The following is a 15,707-nucleotide window of genomic DNA, read 5'->3' as shown; positions in this document are numbered from 1 at the left end:
TGCATTCACTTGAGATGGAGCTACCCCGATACGTGAATGGCTGCTATCATTATATGATCTAATGAGTTTCTGAAGCACATCGATATATTTATAAGTTGCGTATTTTGTAAAATATTTATACATTTTTGTCTTGAGAGTTCTATTAAAGCGTTCCACGAGGCTAGCCTTAATTTCGGGATTATTAGTAGTGTAAAACTTTACTCCTTGATTCGAGAGAAAACTTTTAAACTTACTATTAACAAATTCCCCTCCCTTATCGCTCTGAATTTTCAATGGTTTGCGTTCGCGAAATATGACCTTAAATGCTTCTATAATTTCCTCTGGTCTTTTTGACTTGAGAGGACTTGCCCACGCATAGCGGGAAAATATGTCTATTACGGTTAAAATGTAACAGAACCCATTGTTGTATTTTTTCAAACTTCTCAAATCATTTAAATCACATTGCCAACACTCATCTATGTAGTTTACTTCGTAACGGTTTCTAACAAACTTTTTTCTCGCCGGCTTGTGACGCGTGTACGCTTCTTGAGATTCCAACCACTCGCGAATTGTTTTTATCGGGATCCCAGTCGCTTTATTTAATTTGTGTTCTGTGGAAAAACCAGCAGGATGTGCGGGATTGTTGTACACGCTAGCTAATACGTCGTGTCCCACTCTTCCCCGAACATTTTTGGTACCCTTTTTCGCTTGCTTCGCCTTGGAATTGATCTCGGAGATGTCCATCGCTCCTTTGGAGATATTCTTTGCGCCCTTGGAGGTGTGCTTGGCTCCCTTGGAGGTGTGCTTGGCTCTCTTGGAGTTGCTATTATCCGCTTCATTTTTTTCGGTGGAGAATCGCTTTCGATTTGTTCCTTTATTCGTGCCCATGTCGAATCTAACTCTGAATTTGTCCTCTTAATTTCGTCTAACCGCCTTCTCATTGCATTGCTACCCTCAACTACTTGTGTTGGTGGTGTGTGTTTCACTATTGGAACGTGTATGGGGGATTTAAAGTCTGACACTGAGTCGAGATATTTATCGAGTATCCTTTTATACAAATGCCACTTGTCAATATCCTTGAGCCTTTTACTCGCTAACACAAGTTTCATTTCCTTATCCAATTTACTCAGCCTAGCCTTTGCACGACTTCGATCAAAGACTTCGGGACTCACTACGAGCATTTTATGCAAACTCATTTTCCCAGCAGGCTACCGATCACACCGCTTAAAATCGAACCCAGTAGTAATGGCAAAAAGCCTCCTTTTTGTACGAGAAGCGCTCGTTTTCTTTTTACACTCGTCCCCCGTTCAACCAACTTTCTCAGTGTGTTACGATGCTTGGATAATTTTCGTTTCAATCGCTTATCGATCTTATGATTTCCGTTTAGAGTATTGAGGCAACAATCGCAAATTGTTTTAATCAACTCCTCGTCCGAGCTATTCAATATGGCAGTACGTAATTTAGGCTTTGCAGACTTTAGGACGTGGAGCAAGTGTTTATTGTTCTTCAATATTTTCATCGCGTTGGGGCATGTAAATGACAGTGGCCCCGTCTTGGGGAAAAATTTTGGTTCTAAAGCGGAATCTGTCGTCCGTGTCCTGACCAAGATCTAGAACCAAATAACCGAATGGTTCTTGCGTAACTTGCTTATATACCCTCTCCAATTCCCCCGATTTTTCCGGATAGACCTGCCTAGCTAAATGACCAAATTGTAACTTATCTCTGGGGTTTTTGAACGCGACAATATACTTTGTATTCAATGATATATTTCTCGATTGTGGGCTCTGATAGAAAATATTCTGCGTGATCAAAAACACTGAAATGTTAAAGTGATGTGAACCTCTGGTGAATAATTTACACACATCTTTGCTGTAGGCTCCCTCGCTCATCAAGTCATCGATTATGTATAATGTTGGATTACCACCAAATTCTTCAAAAGGTGGTATTTCGGAGAAAAAGTGAACAGGTAATCGAATTTTAGGCTCACTTCCTGGAGCACAGCACCAAATTATCTTACGTATGGGACTATCTAACATATAGTTCAAGTTCTCTAAAAACCTTGTTACGAATGTGGTCTTCCCACATCCTGACGGACCTGCACAAATGCATGTAAAAGGATGTTTCCATGTTAACGTCATGATTAACACTGGAAATTTTTTATTACTTTTTTATCATTTATAAAACTTTTACGAAGAAAAAAAAAGTCAAAATATTGATTAATATCGAAAATTTCTTAGAGCGACGTCCTCTAAATCGAAATATACCTCGTTTGGTAAACTCTGATATACGTCATCGCACATTACCGTTTCAATTTGACATTGAACATTCGGTTTAATGCGATGACGCACGATAGGTTCGTCATCCTCCATTATCCTTTTATATGCTACATCGAATATATTATTACAAATATATTCGATGCAGAGGTGATACAAGGTTTTTGGATTATTGCTATTCATTGTGTGCGTGTGTGTTAATACTGAAAATAAAAAGTAAAAAAATTACACATGATGATGTTATAAGTAACACAAAAATGTTTTTATCATATTTAAACTAGTTCTATCAATTTCAAGTGTTACCAAACGCCTCATCATGTGTACGTTTTTGAGGAATTCTATAATGCCCCCAAGCAAGAGTATTGATACCATCCTCACAGATGTATCTTTTATCATCAAATGGGTTTAAAGCGACTTTATTCATTTCTAATGTAAATATCTTATGTTTCCTACTTCTAATTACGTTCATTTTTCGAAATTCTGTCAAATTTTCGTATAAACATTTTGAATAATCATTAAAAGATAAGCATTTATTTATTACACATTTTGTTATACCTTTAGCTTTCTTTTTCTCCTTACTCCCGTCAACCTTGAAAGAATAAAGTTTACTTCTGAGACCAATAAAATGAGTCATAATATTTCCATCACATTCATCTTTAAATTTCCCCAACACCTTTTTATTTATTATTGAGTAACAAGGATGATCTTTGGAATAGTTTGACGTATCGAAAGATTCTAAATTTTCTAGTATATTTTTATATACATCATCTGTTTTTATTTCGTAAATAAAGCTGTCAGTATCCATGTAAGATAACTTGATGTTTTTATCATATTTGGGTAGCATTTCATGATAATGAAAATTATACATCAACGTCTTACTTAATTCTAATACACTAAATCCAGTAGAAATTGGTTTGTTCATTTTAATGCTTGTCCTTCTGAGGTGAACTGCTGCCAGTGACTTACTAAAGATTGTTCGATCCAAAAATTCAGATTTTGATATTAGTTTATCTAATCTTTTTTCGCTTGTTACTAATTCTAATCGAATTCTTTTTCTAACATCTTCCATCATTTTCCCGTATATTGCATTAGAAAGCAATTTGTAAAAATCTCTGTCAAAATCGTTGGATGCTGATTTTCTTTTTTCAGTATTTAGATCAATATATGACTTTAACCACGGTGATTGATTGAATTCAATTACTCGATGTACTTTAAGGAGTTTCATGCCTAGGGAAAGAGCCTGCTTAAGGTTTACATAATGAATTATATATTTAGTTTTATTTTCTAGTGTTGTTAAAAGTTTTTTATGCTTTCCACCGGGAGGAATTTTGTTTTCCGGACAAAGAGGTAGATCATTATGATTATCATGAAGAGAATCTGGATATGACAAATCAACCTCTAAAATGTATCCCACTTGACTATCATCTGGAATGTTTTTAACGATCAGATTATTTATTTCCTTGTCAGTTAACCACCTAAACTTTGAGTGAGGTAGTGGTCTTGACAATGCCCATCCATACAAGTTATTAGCATCTAGGTATATTAAATAATTAGATTCACAATCAGATTTAAAATTAGTCATATACCTATTGTTAGCCTCGCAGTATCTTTTAGAACACTGTGATATTCCACCTCGAATACCTTTCTCAATCATTAACAACATATCATAATCAGTTAAAAGTTCCAATTCGATGTCTGTATACTTTAGCATTGCGTCGAAACTTAAGCCTGGAGTAGTATAGTACCATGATGGATCAAGTTTATATGTGTCAATACATATGTTTCTAAAGTTTTCAAAGACATCTGCAAGAAGAGTTACGTCACTTTTTAGGTATACATCACTATAATCACCTAGCGTTTTACACTTAAAGGAAGACCATACATTCAATGCATGTGTGTAATCATCGTCTGATATACATTCATCAGTTAATCTGTTATAAAATTTTTCTTTACTCGGTAGAAAACAATCATCAAGTCTCTCAACACAATTGGTGTAATCATATGGATATACACCTTTTCGCGTAATTATATGAGCTAAATCACCAAATATTTCATTTGTGAATTTAAATTTTCTCAAGTTAGATACAAGTGTAGCTAATGATGCAGACATAAATCGAAACGTATCAACGAATCGAATTTTAAATTTTTTTTCTATTTTTTTTGCAAAAGAAATGTATTTTTCCTCAGTGCTTGGTATTACAAATATTTCTCTCTCATCATAGGCTAGCTCACGTACAATGAAATGACCATCGTAGGCTGACAAATTGTGTATAAATATGGGTAAAAAGTCTGGCATTTTATACTTTAAGTTACATAGTTTATGTGCTGGACCGCGATACCTTCCTGTCAAATGGTCATGATCTTTGACCCTATCTTTACCTAACTCTTTCTCACAAATGTGACAATTCACTGAGGTAAGAAATATACTTTCTTCTTCCTCAGTCAGCGGATTTATTGGGATAGTGTTCTTATATATTTCATAAATTTTCACTGCTTCGTCTTTTATTCTGTTAATGAATACTCGTGCTGCATTTGGTCCTCGATATAAAATCGGTTTTTGACAACCATCTGGTGTAACTAACATATAACAGAAACTAAATGGTTCATGCGTTTGAATAACATTCGTAAAGGATTCCTTTGGTGAAGGATTACAAGTGCTAACATCCTTTAAAAGACATTCAAAGTCTGCATAGATTACATAGGGTATGCGAAAAAAACGATTCAAATTTGTAAATTTTAAAATTTTGTTTTCTTCATCTGGCATTATAACTTTACTAGGCACACCTGTTCCCTTACAGAGAGCTTTATGTTCCATAAATTTTGTCATATCCCTAAAATGTATAAAGCAACGTTTGCAAATACTTATACTGTGGTGATGTTTTGTAATTTGCGATTTAATCAATTTATTGAAATTTTTAACCCAGCAATAATGTCCTGTCTTATCGTTTGTGATGTATAGCAAATCACGATGATCATCTAATTCTTCATCAACTATTTTCATTGGATACACATTGTTCTTTTCATCTAAACCAAAGAGATTAATTGAAATATTATTCATCCTCTCAAACTTGATGATGTCCTTTGGATCAACCGGATACTTGATACAATCCCAATTATATGCGTTTCGAAATTCATTATTATTGTAATTCCAAACAAGATTTGGATGATCTATAATGTTTTTGGACCAAATAGCATACTTAAAACAATAACGATCATTATTCTTTACATTTACAACTGATTTAGTATTTTTTATTTTAGCCGGTAATTCAATATATGTAGATCCGCGAAGTGGATTATATTTATTAATGCGTAATTCCAAACCAATCACTTCAGAAAGTGACCAACCAGAGCCTTTGGCTTGGAATTCAGATTTTTCCTTTAGTATTTTGGAAAACGCTTCATCTATTATTTCATCAATCATATCGATAAGTAAAACACGTGTATTAGGTGTTTTAAATGCCGTGTCAAGTTCTTCCTTTTCATTCTTACGAAATTTACAGATTAACACCAAATTAAATTTAATTGAATTGTTTTCAATAACTCCTTCGTTAAGTTTTTCAAATAATTTTTGTTTAATATCGTTTAGAAATGAAATAACATCTATACTGCTATTTTGCTCTGGTGTTATCCAAAACGTTTTAAGTCTGGACCGAATTGCGGATTGTATTTGATTAAAACCTCTACCAAGTTGAACTGTAACATAATGCCTATGCTCATTGGTGTTCTCATGAGGCATAGCCTCATCAATGCTGTAGAAGGTTTCACAATAAGTACAATATCGTCGACCTTTCAAAATGTCTAATCTAGCTTTTAAATTTCTGAAAGTTTCCAAATCATTAATTACATCGTTTTCAAAAATTATTCTTTCATTTATGCGTGTTAAGGCAAACTCAATTTCTTCTTCCGTATTATAGACCCCAGCTTGAAAATAATTAAGAATTTCCTCATTGTTTAACGATTGAGTAAGATTGTGTATATGGTTGGTTGTGTTATCGTGCGGTAATTCATCACTTAAGCAATAATACTCTTCGCAAGTTCTACAATATTGTCTGTTTTTAAAATTATCTATTAAGTTTTTCATATTTTGATAAGTTATTTTATCATCTATAGAATCATTATTAAATATTACATTATTGTGAATATCATTATGCGCTTGAATTAATTCCTCAATTGAATGGAAGAAACCAGAATTAAATTGATTAAAAATTTCTTGATTGGTTGACATTTTTTGTTTGCGTTTAGGTATGTTTGAATGTGAAACAGCCTGAAATAAGAATATTGCTATATATTATAACTGATGAGTATAACTTTCTAAATATATGGAAATTGATGGTTGTGTTCATAACGATCATTGTCACAATCAAAGCCCATTTCGAATAAATATGCTTCTTCCTCCAAAATAACATGATATGTCACTAGATTGAATATATGTCTTGGTAAAGACTGGCAAAAAATCATAATGATATTATCTGTATTGTTCTGTACTACTCTATGAAAAACATATCCTTGTGTATCTTCATTGTTTGTGATACTATATGATTGTCTAACAATAACTTTCGATATTTTTTCCAAGCATAAATGAAACAATGTATTCATTGTAAATGTGATCTTTTTTAAGTTTACTGCAATGGAAAAGTAAAACATATCAAAATGTGTTTACTATTTCTTTCTCAATTAATATATATATATCTGAATGGGAAGAACATTTAAGTAATATTTCAAGATCAATTTAATGTTATTCATCAAGAGAATATTATGTGAAATTTGGCTACAGCTTAAAGGAAGTGCAAAATTCGTTTTCATTTCTGCAAAATATATTATACTGTCTGTAATTTGTTGAATACATAATAAACGTAACGACTTCATAATTGCTTACCTCTAGTAGTGCGAAGAGACTGAAGAATAGGTACTGGACCAAGAAGCAAAATGGTGCACTCTGCTACAAAATGCGGTACTGATGTGTGACACAAGTAGCGTGAACATAGAGAACAACGTTTCTCTTGAGAAGCAAGGAGATGAAGAACTATGATCTGCACGCTAATCGTTAAAAATCAGAACTGTACTTTCCTTTGGAAACGCTGCTGTATTTATAAACGCATCCGATGTTAAAAAATAAAAATTTCTGGAGAGATGGAGTGTGGGTACATCATCCAGTTAAGACTTGATTCGCTCTCCAAGGAGGCTGGTGTATGCAACGTGATGTGGGAAAAGTTCAAGGCTAATGGGTGGAGGCGCTTTGCTCGGAGCGAAGACATGCTTGAAGGTGAACTTGAGGTGAACAGACTATGAACGCTGGAGCAGGTGGCTGACGTGAGAAAATGATAATAAATTTAAAGAAGGAATTTTCAAAGCTAAAGTGAATGCATGCTCCAAGGAGAAATTGAGGACGAGTATAATTCAAGGAGAGTCGAGCAGGTGTACATGATGTGAAAAAGCTCAAGGCTAACTGGCTGAGGACGCTTTGCTTGAAAGGTTAACACACGCTTCAAGGAGAATCGGACTTGAGATAAAAAATGAAATAGCACTTACCTTACCGCGAACAGGGGAGTGGGATGAGGGTGAAGTGTGGTGTGAGTTGCCCGAAGATTTTGTATATAAGACGATCCTTTTCGAGGTTGCATCACAGCGTCTTACCGTCGTCCTCACCGTCGTGGTACACCTTGCAGTTTGCCTTAGACCGTCGTCACCGCAACTCCAAGCCTGCTTTCGCCGCACTTCCAGCCTGCAATTGTTCTCATCATCGTCGTACACCTTGCAGTTTGCCTTAGACCGTCGTCACCGCAACTCCAAGCCTGCTTTCGCCGCACTTCCAGCCTGCAATTGTTCTCATCATCGTCGTACACCTTGCAGTTGACTTCTACCATTGCCGCAGTTGATTCCTGCAATCCAATCCATAGTTCCAGCCTTCTAAATTGTAAGTAAGAAAATATTATTAATATCATTCATATGAGAATCATACAGATGTAATACATTGACAATACATCAAGTTTCAAGTAAAAATGATAATATGATAATTCTTAAAAATACTTACTGAGATACAATATTACATTCAAACTTATGCTTTATTTTATAGACCATGAATACTAAACCGACGACTACCACCACTGCTGCTGGTACCTCACATGAACTGACTTACGCGACCGTGACGTCCCGTAAGGGTAGCAGCAGAGCAGCAGCAGCATCCGCCTCCACTGCCGGATCATCATCCTCCGTCATCTCGCCAGTGTTTGCATCGCTGATGAGATGTCAGGAGGAAAATTTGTGTGTGAAGAAGGAGAAGCTGGTAAAACAAATGAGATATCCGGTGGAAAGTTTAGAGAGCATAAACACGCAATACGGTGATGCACTAGTGGCACATTTTCTGTTCGATGGGAGGAAGAGGAAGCTCTTCCTCCCAAAATACTTTAAACTAACAAAAAAGGAGATAAGTGAATACAACTACTTTGAAGAGAAATTTTCAATTTACCTAGATGTGGATAATATCATTAAAATTGAAAATTGAAAATAAAGATAACTTAAGTGATTGATTCTTGTGTCTTATTCATCAACAATGTAACCCTCAAATTTTCTCCTCGGATTTGGAAAAATATAAAAAATGCAAAAAAAAAAAAAAAAAAATTCAAAAAAAAAAAAAATTTCAAAAAAAAAAAAAAAAATTTCAAAAAAAATTTTTTCAAAAAAAAAATTTTTATATTATTCCTAGACCTAGACCTAGACCTAGACCTAGGCTAGACCATGGCTACACCATGGCTAGATACGAGTTATTCTATGGTTGATATTATCGGTCAACGTTAAGGGGAGGTTAAGGAATCATTTCTGCTATCCCTACACAGTCTGGGATTGAACTATACAAGCTGTATATATTTTGTCAACCTTTATGAGTATAGGTTAAGTATTTTATAGCATTCACTTAGCTAGCATAGCATATAGATCCGTTCATTATTCTCAACCTATTAAGCTATAGGTTGCTATGTAACATGCTTGATGAGCATAGCTTGATGAGTATGGCTTTAAGAGCATAGCTTTAAGAGCATAGCTTTAAGAGCATAGCTATGAGAGCTTAGCTCTAGATAGGCGGATAAGTTCCACCAGTACTTCATTAGGAAGAGTAGGTACTTACCCGAGCTGCAACTGGTGATTCCAACGAAGTCCTCAGTCCTCCCCCTTTGGGGAGGGTGGTGGGCCCGAAGGCCCAGGTGAAGTGATTCCAGCGTATGCTGCACGGCTATTTATACGAATCTTAAAGAGGCCAACACCCAACTTCTCCTCATTTCCCCCACTATACGTCTTACCCCTTACGTACCAACCGCTAATATTACATTCAATCGCTGACTGAGATACCAACCCATGCATGATATATATTTGAACGCGGGAAAATTTAAATTTCAGAATTTTCGTGCATTTATAATTTTTATAATTTATTTTTCGTGATAAGTTACAACACTATCGTCATGTGTAATGTATTGACTTAAAGTACATTCTTATATCTTTCTAAAACATAATTTGTCGAGTGATCAATTATCCCAGTTGACTAGATAAAGGCTAGGCAATGTTGATGAGGAGGCAGAAAAATTTCAGAATTAAAAGAACTAAATTGTTTCCACTCTATATATGAATATAAATGTAATTTATTTTTTACTTTTCGTAAACGGCAATTAAATATCTTCCATCTCACATCATTTTTTAATTAATTTATTAATTTATAACTAGATGAAATTAGGAAAAATATCTTAATCGTAAAAAGTTTCTAGATTTATTTATTGTGAACATGATATTATGCAGATGTGTGAGGGTGACAGTATTGTTTTAATACATCAGTTGCTTACCTCTTCCTTCACATTTATTACATATCCTTAGCAATGTGTGGTTACATAGATAATTGATATTTCAGAGGAAATATTCACAATACAATTGTACTGACTGCCTCTCCATCAGGAGATCGGTATTCTCAAAGCAAGCCTCGGGATGTCTCTGCAGAGCGGCTGTTCTGGTGTTCATGGTGACGACGAATGAGCTCGCATCCTCCTGTACTCGCTTATATATGGTAGGTTCCCCACACCACTTGAACCTTGATTGGTTCGTCGACTTCGTGGGGGTGGGTTGGGCGGAACCTCCCGTCCCACTTTAACCTTGACGAGTTCGTCGATTTTGTGGGGGTGGGTTGGGCGGAGAGTCTAGACGTTCAAGGTCACGGGGGAGTGGGATGAGTGGGGTCAATGACTCCCCCAGAATGCCCATTTCTCACCTACTTGAAGGTTGGCTCGTTGTTTTACGGCTTACAGGCATATATCACAAGCCACTTATATGAGTTAAGTATTTTGCAAAATGTAAGCAATATTTAACGACTTGATGTGAATAAATTTGGGGCCTCAACATTATATTCACCGTTATTTACATTCCCATCTCCGAATCATGTGCTTTCACGGTGGTAATGTTCACCCAATTATGAGTGCATCAAACTCGAAGTTTGCGTTGGTATTATTGTTGAAATGTGGTAAATGAGGTACTACTTTTATTGCTTCCGTTCATGGGTGTACATTTGGTGAACGGTTAGAGGATTGAGTGTTAAATTTAGGTTTACAGTCGAAATTATTCAATAAATTCGTTGTTTGCAGAAGCAACATAAATTCTAAAAACTTGAGATTTAAGAAGGTTATTTTTTTATTATTCCCAAATCACATTATCTCTTCATTTAGTTGTGTGTAAGTTCGTATGAAGCCAACTATTTATCTTTATTTGATGGAATATTAAGTGAAAGTTCTAATCGAAATTAGAAATATGTTTTAACTAGCTTTTCATGAATGTGAATGGAGCATGCATATAATTCTTCGGTAGCGTGTATTCTCATTTTGTTCCACTGAACTTCAGTTTATGGCGATGAGGGTTATGTGGTACGAAGTTATGTGGCACTTGAGGAAACCTACTAACCGATCAAGGTTACTATTTGTCATCAACTAATTATACTTTTAACAATATATCAATCAAGTGGAGTGGTTTCTGGGGGTAGTGGTACTGGATGGTGAAATGTTATATCACCGTATATATTACCCTTTATGCCGTATTTAAACCTCTGTACTGATAAACCTCACCATAGTCTGTATCATTAGACGGATGTTACCTTCATGGCACCTTAGGAAGCCTTTTATTACACCAAAGAATTCTTTTCATTTGATAATCATGAGTAAATATTTTATATTTACAACTTATTCTTATTAATACTTCAACAGCACATTCATGCTCCATTCTACTTTGTATTTAATCTTCCTCTTCTTACTGTAATAAGAACGATTTTGAAACGATTTTTACAATCAAAAATATTTTTTATGGTTGATTTAGCACTAAATCAGTATTTGTGGAAACCGTAGCTCATTTGTTTATGATTCACACAGTAGCCAGTTTCTTCCTTGGCGCTAGCGTCGGTTAAAACAGCACGAAGTGCGGATAGGGCGCAGGGTACACCCTTCTGGAGTGGGACACGGCCTTATTCATTTATCTCAGTTATTTCCTCATGCTCCAGCCGGCTTTACTTCCTTGTTTTGGTTGTGTCATGGTTGTCTATCAGTCATCTATTTTACCCCTGTGGTATCTCGTAATGTCTCTCTCGTCTTCCTAACTGAAATTAACTATCTGATCCACAACCACATAACCCACACCAATGCCTTCTTAATTTTTTATCTATATGTGCTAAACAATACCCAGATGATTTGTAACCATCCCAGCTATTTTTTTAATTTATAGAATACTTAGTCATGTTTTCCTGTGTTTTAATCACTCAATTTTTTTACATTCCCTCATACCATTCTTTCCTGGCCTTAAACGTTTCTCTTCAAATTCCCCTTGTAGTTTATATTATATCTTTTTCCCTCTCTTTTATTTTTTTACATTACCTTCTTTTTTTTCATTTTACCCACCATTTCTGATTTAATCCGTGGTTGCTTCTCTCGACTTCCATTCCGATACCCAGCGTCTTCCTTTATTATTTCCCAGTGCCCGTTCACATTGTTGCGGCAATATACATCTTTCATTTCCTGTCTCCATTTATTTGCTTCTTTTTCCAAGTCAGCTTCACTTACTCATCCATATTGTTACTGAGGCTTCCGCGGTGAGTTAATTGGTGATTGTTTTTCGGGTTCATTCCGCGTTGACTTCCGCGGTAAAGATTTAGCGGATATGTTTATGAGTTATTCATTATAGTCCATTATTGCTCTGAGGAAAAACAAATTCCCATTCCTATCCGTTAAGCAATTGATCTCCCTTAATTTATTGTTTCTAAATATATTGGGGTTTTAATATAATCATCTCTGTGTCATTCTGAAAGATATCTATTCTCAATTGCTCATGTCATTTAATCTACCCACCCAGTCTTCAAGCCTCTACGGCTCCTTGGCTAATTCGTGTAATACTGCTTTAACGCTTTCTGTAAGCTCATAATATTTGAGGCATTGTTCAGCTAAATTTTGATTTACGTGTTAGTACCTGCCTCAGGTATACCTGAGGTGACTTGAATAGTATCAGAGCTAATTCCATCCAAGAAAACCCTCTTTGCGATTATTATTATAGTATTTTACTGATTAAGGTAGGTTTCCATGGAGTATTCGAGAAGCGATCTGGGAGCCTCCCTTTCCTTCCAGCACTGCCTTCTTTAATTCACTGTAAGGCCTACTCTCTTTCAATCTATCTAAAAAACCTATTCTTTTCCTTCCCCTCCCTCGTTTCCCCAACATTCTACCCTCCAACACCATTTTCAGCATACCCTCACAACTAAGCACTAACTCCATCCATACCTTCTGTCTCCTGCGTATCTCATCTAAAAGCTGCCTCTCCTCGCCAACCATATCCAGCACTTCGTCGTTCCTTTTCCTCTCCGTCCATTTCACCCTCTCCATTCTTCTCCATACCCACATCTCGAATGCCTCTAATCTTCTCTCGTCTTCTTTCCTCAGTGTCCACGTTTCCGCACCGTAGAGAGCTACACTCCAAATCAAACTCTTCACCAGCCTTTTCTTTAAACTCTTACATAACGATCCTCTTGGAAGCTCCTTCCTGTTCATGAACGTCTCCTTCGCTAATGCTATTCTCTTCCTGATGTCCTTACTACTGTATCCGTTTTCCTCTAACGTACTGCCTAAATAGTTGAATTGCTCAACCTGCTCTAGTTTTTCACCATCCACCTTTATCTTGAGTCTCACATTCCTCGCTCGTGATGCTTTACAAAACCGCATAACCTTAGTTTTCTTGTGATTAATCCTCATCCCATACTCCTCGCAACGTTCGTATAACGCATCCACTAGAGCCTGAAGCCCCCTCGCTGACTGGCTGATCAACGCTTGGTCATCCGCGAATCTCACTGATTTGAACATCATTCCTCCCACTTTTATCCCAGCTTCTAACTCATCCCACGCTTCCCTTACCATCTCTTCAGCGTACACGTTAAAGAGCAGCGGCGATAGAGGACAGCCTTGCCTCACACCTCGGCCAATGCTTGCCCACCCAGATTCTCCGTCCGCTATCCTCACTTGCGCAGTCTGGGCCATATACAGATTACGAATCAGTCGTCTATCCCTCCAATCTACACCTATTCTCTTGAGAATATCCATTAGCTTCACCCAGTTCACCCTATCAAACGCTTTCTCAAAATCCACGAAACACGCATATACGTCCTGGTCATATTCAAGCCTCCTCTCCACGAGGGACCTCATTATTGCTATTGCATCACGAGTTGATTTCCCCTTTCTGAAACCAAATTGATCTTCGCCCAAATACTCGTTTGCCCTCGCCTCCATTCGTCTGTTCAATATCCTCAGCACCACTTTCGCCGCGTGCGATATTAAGCTGATAGTCCTATAATCTCCGCATTCCACAGCTTTCTTCTTTTTCGGAAGCGGAATTATAACCGTCTTCACGAAATCTTCCGGCCAGCATCCCTCCTCATAGATCCTGCGCACTAGTTCGAAGAACCTTTTCTTACCTTCCTTCCCTAGATTCTTCAGAAGCTCACACGGGATATTGTCTACGCCTACTGCTTTCCTAGCCTTCATATCACGAAGTGCTCTCTCTATTTCCGAATCTAATATCCCCGGCCCAAGATTATCCTCCTCCACTGCACTTTCTTCCTCTAGAGTCAATCTCTCTGGTCTGTTCATTCCGTCATACAGGTCCTCCACGTATTCCTTCCATCTACTCTGTACCTCTTCTCGCTCGGTTAGCATCCTCCCATCTTTCGACTTAATTTTAGACATGGCCTGTCCTCTTTTGCCGCCCGATAGCGACTTAACTTGGGCGTACAACGCGCCTATTTCTCCATCCTTCTGGAACTTTTCCATTTCCTCACACTGTCTTTTCCACCAAGCCTCCCTTGCCCTCTTAGTTGCACGTCGTAATCGATTATTCAGTTCCCTATACATTCTTTTTCCCTGTTCTGTGTCTACGTTCTTCCACTTCCTCCTCTCCTCCATTTCCCTTATCATGTTCTCCGTTATCCACGGCTTCTTTATCCTTCTACAGTCAACGTAACCAATTGACTTCTCCGCCGCTTTGACTATTCCCGTTTTAATATTATCCCATCTTTCCTCAACAGTCTTAGTACTTTCAATCTCCCGTATACTAATGTCCACTAGTTCCTGATATTCTCTCCTCATACTCCCCTTCAGGGCTTCTACGTTCCATTTCTTCGCCTTCCTAACTTTCATAAGTCTTTTGAATCTTACGTTGCATTTCATGAGCACTAGATTGTGGTCCGAATCAGCATCCGCTGCGGGGAAGCTGCGCGAGTTTTTCACACTATTCCTAAACCTCTGTCTTACCATAATGTAGTCTATTTGATATCTCCCCACATCCCCTGGACTTTTCCACGTGTACCTTCGCCCTTTATGATGATTGAACCACGTGTTTGTGATGAATAATTTTTTTCTCCTACAAAATTCTGCTGCTTTCTCTCCCCTGTCGTTTCGTATTCCTAGACCAAAATCTCCTATTTCGTGCCCATCCCTCCCTTCCCCCACTGAGGCATTCCAGTCCCGCATCACTACCAGATTTTTCTTACCCGGTGTGTCTCTAATTATTTCCTCGAGCTGTTCATACACCTCATCTACTTCTTCTTCCCTGTGATTGCTAGTGGGCATGTAAACTTGGACCACCACAAGGTTGGTGGGCCGCGCCTCAATTTCTACCACCAGAATCCTATCGCTTACCTGGTCTATACCTACCACACGCTTACCCATCTTCCCGTTTAATACTAAAGCTACCCCTCGCTGACTCTCTTCCCCTCCACTATATATAACCCTATACCCATCACTCCAATAGTCCCCCCCATCCCTCCACCTCACCTCGCATAATCCTAAGATATCTATCCTCCCTTTATCCATTTCCCTTTTGATATTTTCTAACTTCCCCGCCCTCATCATAGTCCTCACATTCCACGTCCCTACATTAATAGCCGACTTCTTCTTTTCCATC

General features: G+C 37.3%; 2 protein-coding genes across 6 annotated transcripts in view; one reads left to right on the top strand and one right to left on the bottom strand.

Annotated features, from left to right (window-relative positions):
• Positions 1-15,707, top strand: part of LOC124166949 — a 127,068-nt gene that overhangs the window by 78,602 nt on the left and 32,759 nt on the right. The window lies entirely within an intron of this gene.
• LOC124166951 lies at positions 7,748-8,855 on the bottom strand. The gene is made up of 2 exons (XM_046544673.1): positions 8,389-8,855; positions 7,748-8,159 (listed from the first exon to the last, which is right to left on the bottom strand). The coding sequence occupies exons 1-2, from the start codon at positions 8,466-8,468 to the stop codon at positions 7,925-7,927; spliced, it is 315 nt and encodes a 104-aa protein (XP_046400629.1). The 5' UTR covers positions 8,469-8,855; the 3' UTR covers positions 7,748-7,924.

Source organism: Ischnura elegans, chromosome 10 (assembly GCF_921293095.1).
Source record: "Ischnura elegans chromosome 10, ioIscEleg1.1, whole genome shotgun sequence".
In the NCBI taxonomy this organism is placed as follows: domain Eukaryota; kingdom Metazoa; phylum Arthropoda; class Insecta; order Odonata; family Coenagrionidae; genus Ischnura; species Ischnura elegans.
The sequence above is the reverse complement of the archived record's forward strand: the minus strand, read 5'-3'. Positions and strand labels throughout refer to the sequence as shown.